At 34.8% G+C, this 13,364-nt stretch overlaps 1 protein-coding gene across 1 annotated transcript in view; it reads left to right on the top strand.

The window, feature by feature from the left end:
* MALRD1 (MAM and LDL receptor class A domain containing 1) overlaps positions 1–13,364 on the top strand; it is a 755,529-nt gene that overhangs the window by 522,736 nt on the left and 219,429 nt on the right. Inside the window, 2 exon segments of the mRNA XM_072825144.1 lie at positions 3,694–3,822; positions 11,950–12,109. Coding sequence (XP_072681245.1) covers positions 3,694–3,822; positions 11,950–12,109 — 289 coding nt within the window.

Below are 13,364 nucleotides of genomic sequence, written 5' to 3'. Positions count from 1 at the left end.
AGAGATATGAGCCTGTAGTTCTCTTTTTTGGTATAGTCTTTATCTGGTTTCAGTATCAGAGTAAAGCTGGCCTTGTAGAATGAATATGGAAGCTTTCCTTCCTGTTTTATTTTTTGGAATAGTTTGAGAAGAATTGACCTTAACTCTTTAAATGTTTGGTAGACTTTACCTGTGAATATTGGTAAAGTGACCATACTACTCAAAGGATCTACAGATTTAATACAGCCCCTATCAAAATACCAATGACATTTTTCACAGAACTAGAACAAGTATTCCTAAAATTTATATGGAACCACAAAATACCCAAATAGCTGAACTAGTCTTGATAAAGAAAACAAATCTGAAGGCATAACAATCCCAGATTTCAAGGTGCACTGTAAAGCCATAGTAACCACAATGGTATGGTAATGGTACAAAAAATAGGCATATTGATCAATAAAATATAATTGAAAGCCTAGAAATAAACCCACACTTATGTTGTCAATCTACAACAGAAGAGATAAAAATATATAATGGGGAAAAGAGTCTTTTCAACAAATGGTATTGAGAACACTGGACAACTACATGGAAAAGAAAGAAACTGGACCACTTTCTTAAACCAACACAAAAATAAACCCAAATGGATTAAAGACCTAAATATGAAACTTGAAACCATAAAATCCCTAGAAGAAAACATGAGCAGTAATTTCTTTGACATCAGCCGTAGAGATATTTTTCTAGTTATGTCTCCTCAGTCAAGAGAAACAAAAGCAAACTAAACCAAAATAAAAAGCTTATGAACAGCAAAGAAAACCATCAACAAGGCCAAAAAGCAATCTACTCAATGGGAAAAGATATTTTAAAATGACATATCTGATAAGGGGTTAATATTCAAAATATAGGAAGAACTTACAGGAAGTGGACATTTTTCAGGTTTTTTTTTTGTAAATTTATTTTTTATTGATGTTCAATTTGCCAACATATAGAATAACACCCAGTGCTCATCCCATCAAGTGCCCCCCTCAGTGCCCTTCAACCAGTCACCCCGACCCCTGCTCACCTCCCCTTCCACCACCCCTAGTTTGTTTCCCAGAGTTAGGAGTCTCTCATGGTCTGTCTCCCTTTCTGATATTTCCCACTCATTTTTTCTCCTTTCCCCTTTATTCCCTTTCACTAATTTTTATATTCCCCAAATGAATGAGACCATATAATGTTTGTCCTTCTCCAATTGACTTCCTTCACTCAGCATAATACCCTCCAATTCCATCCACATCGAAGCAAATGGTGGGTATTTGTCATTTCTAATGGCTGAGTAATATTTCATTGTATACATAGACCACAGCTTCTTTATCCATTCATCTTTCAATGGACACTGAGGCTCCTTCTACTGTTTGGCTACTGTGGATATTGCTGCTATAAACATCGGGGTGCAGGTGTCCTGGCATTTCACTGCATCTGTATCTTTGTTTTTTTATATATATAAATTTATTTTTTATTGATGTTCAATTTGCCAACATATAGAATTACACCCAGTACTCATCCTGTCAAATGTTCCCCTCAGTGACCTTCACCCAGTCACCCCCACTCCCTGCCCACCTCCCCTTCCACCTCCCCTAGTTCATTTCTCAGAGTTAGGAGTCTTTCATGTTCTGTCTCCCTTTCTGATATTTCCCACTCATTTTTTTCTCCTTTCCCCCTTTAGGACCTTCTTAGGTAGCAGAGTGAGCCAGAAGCCTAGAGCACTTCACCTGGGGATGGCATATGGGCATAAGCACCATCACCCTTATAGTCTCATTTGGTATCAAACACAAAATAAATTATTTTGTATTAACCCCCCCAAAAAAAAACTCAACACCAAAAAGACAAATAATCACATTAAAAAATGGACAGAGGTCAGCATTATTAATCATCAGGGAAATGCAAATCAAAACAATGAGATACCACTTTATACCTGTTAGAATGGCAAAAAACTAAAACAAAGCACAGACATAAAGGAATAGCAAATGTTGCCAAGAATATGGAGAAAAACAATCCTTGTGCACTGTTGGGAATGAAGAGTGGCACAGCCACAGTAGAAAACAGTGTAGAGGTGCCTTAAAAACTTAAAAGTAAATTATCACATGATCCAGTAATCTTACTACTAGATATTTATCCAAAGCAAATGAAAACAATTATTCAAAAAGATATATTCACTCTTATGTTTGTTACAGCATTATTTACAATAGCCAAGGTATTGAAGCAATTCAAGCATCCATTTGTAGATAAATGGATGTGATACACACACACACACACCCCATACCCTATACATAAAGATGTACATCCATTCATTCATTACATATATATATATATATATATATATATATATTATATAAATATAGACAGACACAATGGAATATTATTCAGCCATTTGCAACAACATGGGTGGAACTAGAGGGTATAATGCTAAGTGAAATAAGTCAGAGAAAAACAATCATATGATTTCATTCATATGTGGAATTTAAGAAACCCAATAAACAAGGAAAAAAAGAGACAAACAAAAAACAGACTCTTAAACACACAGAACAAAATAATGTTACCAGGGAGGAAGTGTATCAATGGGGGTGACGGAGGATGAAAGAGGTAAGTGGAATTAAGAATACACTTACATGACCGTTGAGTAATACATAGTATTGGTGAATCTGGGAAGCCTGGGTGGCTCAGTGGTTGAGCATCTGCCTTTGGCTCAGGTCGTAATCCTTGTCTGGGGATCTAGTCCCACATCGAGTTCCCTATGAGAAGCCTGCTTCTCCCTCTGTCTGTATCTCTCTCTCTCTGTGTGTGTCTCTCAGGAATGAATAAATAAAATCCTTAAAAAAATAAGAATTGGTGAATCTCTGTATTGTACACCTAAAACTAATATAATACTGTATGTTAATTATACTTCAATTAAAAAGTGTGACTTGCTTTGCAAATTCTACTTATATTCCTAAGCTTCCTGTAAATGAAGGCATTATGCCTTCAGTAATTATACCCATAGTTTATTAAGCACAAACTATGGATTAGGTACTATGTTTAGCCTAAAAACACATCCCACACTCCTGTTTCTAAGGGGCTTGGAGTCTGGAGGGTCAGACAGACATATAATATGGCTCTTATAAGAGATGGCAAACAGTTAACATAGGAATGGAAAGGTTCTTGGCTGGCATGAAACAGAGTACCCAACCTGGGGCTTGGCTGACAAAGAAAAGGCAAAACGAGGGAAGAAAGAAGCTGTTTCCCTGAGTCTTGAGGTTGAGCAGACCAGCAGGAGCACAAGAGGAAATGGTCAGTGTAGGTAAAGGAAGTAGCATGGGTGCACACATAGAAAGATGAGAGCAAGTGGTTTATTTATGAAACCTTCAGTAGTAGGAAATACTGTAGTTTTGGTGCAGGCACTTATGAGGTCAGTTGCAGAAAATGAGACTAGAAAACTAAGCAGAAACCAAAAGCAAAACATTTTTAGTGTCTGGATTAAGACACTGGATTTAGGGAATGGATGATTTTGAAAGCACAGCCTATAGAAGTAGCTGAAAAATTGGACGTGGGACTGAGAGTGGGGAGGTATCTAGAAGTCTGCCTTGGACAGCTATTAAAATCAGTAACCTATTTAAGTATAGAATCTATAAAACCACTAAAACGAATATTAAAATTGAATGAAATATTATAAAAATGACCTTGTTTTTGTTTTTTTCCCAGTGGGAGAGACTTCAGAGATTTGTCCAGAAGCCACTGATTTCTTGTGCCACGACAAGAAGTATATTGCATCCCACCTTATCTGCGACTATAAACCAGACTGCTCTGATGGATCTGATGAGGCTCACTGTGGTAAGTGGATTTGGCTGCTCTGATGCGAGCATTCAGCACAGATTTCACTTTTTAAGGAAAGGAACACATTGGCATCGATGACAGGGAGGAAATGTTCTTTTCATGCACTAGAGTATATTTAAAATAGCCAAAACAGTTTTTTTCCCACTTCACTATACACATAGCCAAATTGCAGCCCTGTCAACAGTTTTACCCCTATACTAAAAGCTGCAGCCAATCTTGTCACAAAAAAGTTGCAATGTGTCATTGTGCAGAACTGCATGGGAGGAGGTGTCAGAATTTTAATTGCCAGAAACTGACCTATCCGTTTACATTTCTTTATTGATTTTCATTTCCTTTTCCAGAAGATGGTTAATTTTATAGATGAGGCTAAAAATGAACACGTCAAATGAATACTAGTTTAATGATTAATTTTATCAACTATATTGCTCTGGGAAAAGAGAACTAGATTGGGCACTTTCATTTCTTTATTCAAACTTTAATTCAAGTGATATCTCCAAGTCATGTGAAAAACCAAGTATGTAGTTTTAAAACATGAACATATATTTAAATCGGCAAACATTTTTATTTCCTATTTCTTAGTGATGAGCATTCATAGAGAACCTCGCTACCATTCAGGCTACCTGTTGCAGTTAGTGTTTGCTGTATAGCAAATAGCAAACTACCCTAAAAGTTAGTAGCCTCAAAAAAAAGGAATCAGTGAGACAAGTCATTTCTCATCCACATGGCTCCAGCTGGAAGAGCTGAAACTGGAGGGTCACTTTCAAAATGGCTTCATCCCTTCCATGTTTGGTGCATCGGTACTCTTTGGTCTCTCTGTCTGTCTTGACATAACATCTCATCCTCCAGGGTAATCTAATGTGGCTTGGGCTTTCCATAAAGGAGCTGTCATAGGACAGTCAGATATCTTGCATGGGATTGGCTTTTAACAGAGTAAATGCCCTCTCAAGAGTAAGCATTCCAAAAGTCACAGAAAAGACAAGAAGAATTCCTATGATACAGCCTTAGAAATTCTAAACTGTCACTCTTGGCTCTTTCTAATCTAACCTAATCTAGTCAGGCAAATTAAAATGTCTAGCTTAGATTCAAAGAGATTAAAGGGATAGACTCCACCTTTGAGAAAATGTCATGTATGTACAGGAAGGGAGTACCACAGAAGTCATGTTTAAATTTTATTTTTAACTGAATGTCATTTTTATTCCTTAGGATCTTATAGTACTGATGCCTCAGAAGTTTATCTTTTTTTGCATATATTACATTTATAAAATTGTGGTAAAATATACATATTATACAATTTACCATTTTAGCCATTCCTAACTGTATAGTTCAATGGCATTAAATATATTTGGATTGTTGTACAGACATCACCACCCTTCATCTCCAGAACATTTTTCATCTGGAAAAATTGAAACTTTATACCCATTAAACAATAATCCTCCATCTTCTGTCCTCACCCCTGAAAGCCACTGTTTGATTTTCTGATTCTATGCAGTTGACAATCTAGATATCAAAGACAGTATTTGGAATCATACCGTATTTGTCTTTCTGTGATGGGCTTAAATTTCTTAACACATTAATGCTATATTTTAAATTTAAGTCAAAGTGTAAAAGGGAGTGAAAATCACTGGCACTTCCTAAAACTACTATCAATGCCACAGTATTATAAACTTAATTTTATAAATTATTGTGTATTCCCTTTATAATATATGTATTCTCAAATGAAATTTATAATACATTGAAAAATACTTTCTGCTGTTCTTTTTTAAAAAGCCTACATATTTAATATAGGTTAGTTTTTTTTCCCAACTGTTCGTTCTAGCTTTTTAAAAGTACATCAAAAAATACAGTTTTGATACTGACTGTCGAGAACGGATTCCAATGGAGCTCTAAAAAAAAACGCTCCAAAACATTTGCAGAATCACTCTTTTTCCCACTAGGCATAACAAGTAGAATATTTAAAAACCACCATCAAAATAAAATGAAGATTCTAAAGGAAAAATAATTTGAACATAATGACATCGACATGCATAATCCAGTGAGTGGAAAGGACAGCTGTCACATGCACATAGAAAAAAGAGTTACAGAAAGTAAGTTTTCTTCCTCTCATTTTAAGATGCACATGTATTGGAAATGTTTATATAAAAAATACATTCTTCCATTTATTCCTATCCTTAGCATGGTCTAGGAACAACTTTCTAAATATTGAATATATAAAGTTAAGACATTTTCTTAGACTTCAGAAACTAACTTTTTACTTTGGGAGGGAACTGGGGGATATATTAAAATACAGTTTCTTTGCTTTTTGAAAAAGTTGGTCATAAAAGAACTATGATTACTTTTGAAATGTAACCTGTGCCATTAATAAAAAGACTATCACAGTTTATTTGGTGAGTACTAATGAAGAATATAGTGTGTGTGTGAGCTCACGTGTGCATATGTGCATCCATGTGCCCATGCAACATAAATATTGGCTTGTAAAACATAAACAGTTACTAAGTATTTTGCTTTTTCAAATGTGAATGCTGCTTTTTTTCCCCCTTGGCTTCACTCATTTTTTCTCTCAGACTGCCACATATGATTTTTATTTTTCCCACAGCTCTTTGTATTGATATAAAAATACACGAAGAAAGTTTTGATTTTCAGAACCTGAGTCAGTTGCATACTCATATTTGTTTATGTTACCTACAGCTTTGGTGTCCAACTGTATGCAGTATTTTATTGTATTAAAATTAAAACAATATGTTGACAAATGAAATAGTCACTTTCCTTAAGACCTTTGATAGACTTTGTCCAAATCCAAAAGGAGCATTACAAAACACACGGGGTATACAGGTGACTCATTGATTCTACAAATTGATTTCATCAGTATTTTTTGTTAGTCTTTTGAATGCATTGGAGGCATCAGGGTTAGGTTCCTGCAATCAGATAATCTGTTGTGGATGATGAAGTAAGTTACAAAATTTTCAAAATGACCTTTGGACAAATATAAAGGAAAAATGGACCTCTGGTTTATTAAACTGAAGTCTTCATTTTGATATTGACCCTTACATGTTGAGCAATTATTTAAATTCTGAGATTCATTTCCTTATCTTTATATTAGATATATTATAAATCACATCCATTCTATAGAGCACTTTTAGAATTAAATGATGTAAAGAGTATATTTGTTCAGTCTTCTAGGATTAATAATGTTAGCCTCTTCTATTTCATTATTTTTATACTCTTGAAATTTGTTAGTCTTAGTGGATGTATTACATGTAATTTATATAAGTTCAGGAATTCTTCATAAGTAAACTTTTACTATAAGTTATAAACAAAGATAAATATTTTCTTTGCATCTCTAACTCCTGTTGCAAAAATTTGTGGTTTAGAATAAATGAAATTGATTCTTTTTCAAAGAAACAGTTAAGTTTAACTTAACTGTTAAACTTAACAGTTAAGTTTTCAAAGAAACAGTTAACAGTTAAGAAACAGTTAAGTTCTTTTTCAAAGAAACAGTTAAAAAAAGTGTTCTTTTCTGACATGGAAGAAAATTATTCCCTCAAGTCTGTATTAAGTGTGCCTTGTATTCTAGGCCAGAGATGTGCAGGGTGTGGGTGGGTGTATTCTCTATTCTCTGCTGCCTTTTACAACAGTTGCAAACATCATTATCCATAGCCTTCTTTCCCACTGAACCCAGATTTTTCAAAATTGTTCTCAATGCAGCACTCTATGAGGCCATTTCATGCTGAGGAGAAAGTATTAAATATCCCTGTCTTATGCATTGTGGTATAGCAAACTAAGGCAGATATGTGAATATGATGAATTAAAAATAACTAATTATAGGGCCAGTTCTTAAAAATATATGAGTAAGTTGATCAGTATTTACATTAATCATACCACTGGGAAAATGCTATTTGTTTAAACATTGTTGGTACTGCTTTGAATCAATTTGAGAAATTATGGCAAATATCACAATTTAGAAAATATTTTATCAAAAGCAATAACCATTTTGAAAATACTGACCACAATAATCATCATCAAGAAATAGTACAAAGTTCCTTGTATCATTTACCATTTAACAGTTATATATAGAATTACTTATGGATGTAACAGTTCAGTAGTGATACTGCCCACATGGAAATGTTTATAGTGATTCAATGGTAAACATTACAATGACAATCCACAATAAAGAAGTAATGAATTTCCAAATGAATAGAAATTATAATCAATGTTAAGTGCCATAAAACACACATGCACATATACTCTGTTATGGGCTGGAAAGGGAAAAATAGGATGTAAGCTGAACATTCAAATATAAGTATGATTTACTAGGTGGCATGAAGGAGATAAATTGATTAATATACTTGTAGCAGAATCTTCAAACCTAACTAGTTAACATCATGATAGTTCCTATTGATTGCCTGTACCCCTTTTTGTTTCTTAAAAACAGAACCCCCAATTTTATTTGGGTTGGCATTGTGACCAACTACAAATACCATCTTCTCCAGACTTCCTTGTAGCCACCAGAGGCCAATGAGATAATGTGGCAATTTGAAAGAAAAACACCAGACTAGGGGAAAAAAGTCTTTTCTCCTTTCCTCTTCCCACTTCTTTCAATTCCTTGAATAACATGTGATACTAGGAAGAGGGGATCCCTGGGTGGCGCAGTGGTTTGGCGCCTGCCTTTGGCCCAGGGCGCGATCCTGGAGACCCGGGATCGAATCCCACGTCAGGCTCCCGGTGCATGGAGCCTGCTTCTCCCTCTGCCTGTGTCTCTGCCTCTCTCTCTCTCTCTCTCTCTGTGTGACTATCATAAAAATAAATAAATAAATAAATAAATAAATAAATAAATAAATAAATAAATAAAACAAAAAAAAAAAAACCAAAAAACGTGATACTAGGAAGAACCAAAATCATCTTGCAACCATGAATGAGCTTGAGGATGACAAGATGACAGAAAGAACAGATGGAAAATATGTGCTTCACAACCACATAGTTGAACCGCAATACCAACCTTAAATGGACAACTTCCTGGCTTCTTTTTAATTGAGATGAATTAATTCCTGTCTGTTTCAGCTCCTCGTACTTGAGTTTTCAGTTACTTGGAACCAACTGCATTTTTAACTAATACAATAAGGAAAATGTATTATCTCACATAGAGGTCAAAAGCAAGGAGCCCTAGAGCTGGTTAATTTTAGCAATTTCTGTTATCAAAAGATTAGAACCACGTGGACTGCTCCTCCCTTTATCCTGTGCCATCTTCATATAACTAACTTTGTAATAAGGTCAGCTATTCATATAAACTCTTCAATCCCAAGGATTATGTCTTTACAGCAATGTCTTTCCTCTTCTTGAGGAAGAACAAATGGTTTTTCTTTCCTTTGATTTGTTTTTAACTGCAAGACAAACTTTTCCTACTTACCTTTTCCAGAATAAGACTCGTCTAGAATTGTATCCCAAGGACTATGGCTAAACTAATCAAGATGAGGAAAAAGAGAACACTGCACATCACGATTGCTTAGATAAATTATAAGTCATCTCTGGCTATCTGAGTGAAAGAAATTGAAGAGTCAAACAATATACAGTTCTGTCCTCCACAAGAAAGAGAAGGAATGACTGATAAATGAACACCCAGCTGCTAGAGAAACATTTAAAAAGGAGAGGAAACATAAAAGTTGGGAAAAATCAGTTTTTATTTAAGAAAAAATTTTCTGAAAAATTTGGTTGGCATAGACGCAATTTTAAGATTCCATTTCAAAAACATTCTGCATCAAAGGAACAGTTCTTATATGCAATACAAAGGGTTTAGGAGAGTATATTAAACGATGCAAAAAACCTGATATTTTGAGCAATGGAAGTAACTCAAGAGCATTCTTAAAGATGATTGATGTTGTTTGGGCTTGTGGAGTTGATACAATGAAGGCTCTACTGAAAAAGGAAAAGAACTCTTGAAATAAACTAGGGGCTTGGACCAATGGAAGTGGAATAGGGATTATAGACCAAGGGAAAGAGTGATTTAAGCTCTCAAAGGGATAACCTACAAGTGTTGGTGGTAGATTGAATATGGAAATGAGGAATATAGAATCAAAGATAACTCCAAAGGTAAGATCTTTAAAAGAAGAGTGAAGATCCATGCTCTGAATTTAATCAATAATCTCAATGAGAAGAACTCATTTGCAGAGGTGAATGATGAGTTCATTTTAGGCTTTTTGGTTTTGAGATAGCAGTTGCATTTTCTAAGTGGAATATTCAACAGGCATTTGAAGATAAACACCTGCATTCCATCCTGGCTGTAGATTTGTAGGTCATCTGCATTAAAGTGTGAAGTACCAAGGAAAAGGATGAGTGAAAGTTATACAGATTGAGAAATTTAAGCATATAAAATTAAATCAAGTGGGGCACTGTACCCTGGCTATGTCTACAAGTTATAAGAAATGAATTGTAGAAAATGTGAGATTAAAGGACTCTATCTTTATCTCTAACAGAAAAAAAAAACGGAGCTGTAGAATGCTAATAACTATAGAATGCTTGATAAAGTATTAAGATCATAAACTGAGATTAGCCCTAGAAAAGAGAAAATGACATAATTTAACTGTAGAGAGAATGAAATATAAGAGAATTGATCCTGATTATATCAACATATTTAGAGTCATACATAAAGTCATATGTTAGATAAGGTGGAACAGAAGGTTTAAGGGTGGTTACAAAGAATCATAAAGGATAGAATAATTTTTATAGGTCCTATGTGGTAGGGAGTCAGTTATGTAAAAATGTAATAGTGTAGAACCTGTTGTGACATCATTCTAAGGAATACATAATGGTTGTTTCGTATTTATATTGGAAGATTCTTCATGTTTGCAGTTGTGTTAGCTAAACACCTGGAAAACTGGATTTCTTGCTTTAGCCACATTGTATAGCATAGTATAAACCTACTTATATCATGATACTGGAATAATAAACATAAAAAGAGGATATAGAGAGCCCATAAATGAGCATATAAAATTAAATACAATCTATGTCATATCAAATGAATGAAAGAAATTCAGTTAATTAAAAATAATTCTAGATTTTAGGGATAAGATGCAATCATGCCTGAGAAGATAAATACTGATTAATGAAACTATTGTCAGGGATCCAGAAAATTTTCTGTAGAAATATTTAAAACCTTGTTTGTGATATGTTTGGTATCGATTTTAACAGCATGGTTTTCTTCTGATGCAGTTTCTATATGCTGGTATTAGTTTTATGTTAAGAGGAAGTTATGAATGGGAAACAATCTGGAGAAGAAATATTAAAAGCAACATAAATGTCATCTTTCTAAAAAGGAAGGAAAAGTCAATAACAATCTCAATTGATTCATACTGGTTAAATCATGCAAACATTCTGTCTGTACAACACAGTTTTACAGTGAATGCTCAAAAATAATAACCTCTGCAAAAAAGAAAAGAAAAAAAAGAAAAGAAAAATGAAGGTAGGTATCAATTGTGTGACGATAATTTCCACAGATGACTAAGTAGTAGACATTCAGCTATTATCTGGTAATTTTTCTCATTATGAGTAACATAATTTTAATGAGTTATCAATCAATTCTTAGAAAAGAACCCAGTATTTAGTGGCTAGCTTTGAAATGTTGTATGTGGATGCTTGGTATGGTATGCTGAGAGGGTCTGTGCCCTCTACCATTTCTACTTCTCCAGAGGCACCATTTTTTTAGTTAATGACTTTGTCCCTCTAATGGTCTATGCTCTTCAAACACCAGAGGGAATAGAGGACTGAATTAAACTTCTAGACAACTAAGCTATTGACTTATTTGACCTCACTTCTCTATATTATCATAATATTATGTTCATTGCTCATATGTAGACACAGTTTTATCATCTATGATATAATTAGTCAATCCATACAACTCCTTCATGGATAAATGACAATATCCATGCACTGCCTCTAGAATTTCTGATAAAGCAACAAAAAAAAAGCTACATGTGCAATTGATATTACCAATGGGTGCAAATGTCCTGGTTCTTTAAATTTATTAATAAATCATTAAAATATGCATGCACTAATTTTAAATAATCACAAATGTAGTATAATACCAAGTGTAAAGTACATTTCCAGAACACTTTATCAAAATTTTCATTTCCTTAGGCCACTATACAAGCACAGCAGGAAGTTGCAATTTTGAAACAACTTCAGGAAACTGGACCATAGACTGCAGTCTTACTCAGGACTCTCAAGATGACTTGGACTGGGCCATTGGCAACAGAATTCCTATGGGAGCATTGAGTCCAGACTTTTCACATCCCAGGTGAGTCTAGCTAGCAGAGATACACAGGCCAAGTGATTCACTCCTGGACATCTACTTAACTATTGGAATGAATATCAGAGAGCATTTCTTATGTCTGTGTGTGGGTAGAGCTCTATAGGCTTCATGAAAAGAGAGTTAGTCCTTTTTTGTAACCTCTGAATTATTGAATAGACACAGACTGACATTGCTACAGCAAGGAAATCCATGACTCATATTTTAAGAGACTCACAGATTTTATCTAGTCTCCCCTAATGGTGTTCATAAAGTGTCCAGTTGGGGGCAGAAATGAGTAGAGGACATTCAGATTAATGCATGCGGGGGGGGGGGGGGGGGGGGTTGGAAAAAAAAAAAGATTAATGCATGCAGTAGGCAAAGCTGAGCAATGATAAGAGTTCTCCTACTGCCACAATGGCCAGTAGTTGGCCAACTCTTTGGTTCCAGTCCCTCTGAAGTGTAGGAGCAGAGATATGAGGTAAGTGGTGATAAAAGGAATGAACATCACAAACTCTTGACAAGGTTTGCCTCCTCCCTTGTGATTTGAGGTTCATGGAATCTTTAATAGTCTTATAGGTAATAGGGTGAGAGTAAAAGTAAGCTTGTATTCTTATTTACTTTTACCCTGAAATGTTGCCTATTCAGCACTTTTTTCTTCCTCCCATAAGACTCTAACTTTTCTTAAGGATTAAAAAATAATTTTTTATGATATAACTTTTCTTAGGGATAAAATCTTGCTTTTCTTAGGGATAAAAAATAACTTTAGATATTTGTGATGATTATTTTATGTGTCAGCTTGGAGGGTGTCTTTGGATGAGGTTAACATTTAAATCAGTGAACTTTGAGTAAATTACCCTCCATAATAGGGGGTAGGGGGTGGGAGGGGCTCATCCATTCAGTTGAAGGCCTAAATAGAACAAAAAAGACTGACCTCTCTGAGCAAGAGGTAATTCTCCACAAGGCTGCATTCAGACTTCTGCCCCATTGACTTTTCTGGTCTCCAGCTTGCCAGCCCACACTGCAGATATGGGGCCTACCAGCCTCTGTGATCACATGAGCCAATTCTTTATGGTAAATGTCTTTCTAGATTCATACACATTTTATTGGTTCTGCTTCTCTGGAGAACTCTAATACAATATCACTCAAAACAATTGAAGCATAGGTACAATGAAAAAGAACAAGATTATGATGGGATTAATTAAAATGACTTTTCAAAGAAAAAGTATGCAAGGTTGTTTCAGCCAATTTATGACTAGTAAAA

This window comes from Canis lupus, chromosome 5 (assembly GCF_048164855.1).
Source record: "Canis lupus baileyi chromosome 5, mCanLup2.hap1, whole genome shotgun sequence".
Taxonomy (NCBI): domain Eukaryota; kingdom Metazoa; phylum Chordata; class Mammalia; order Carnivora; family Canidae; genus Canis; species Canis lupus.
This window is presented reverse-complemented; position numbering and strand designations above follow the sequence as displayed.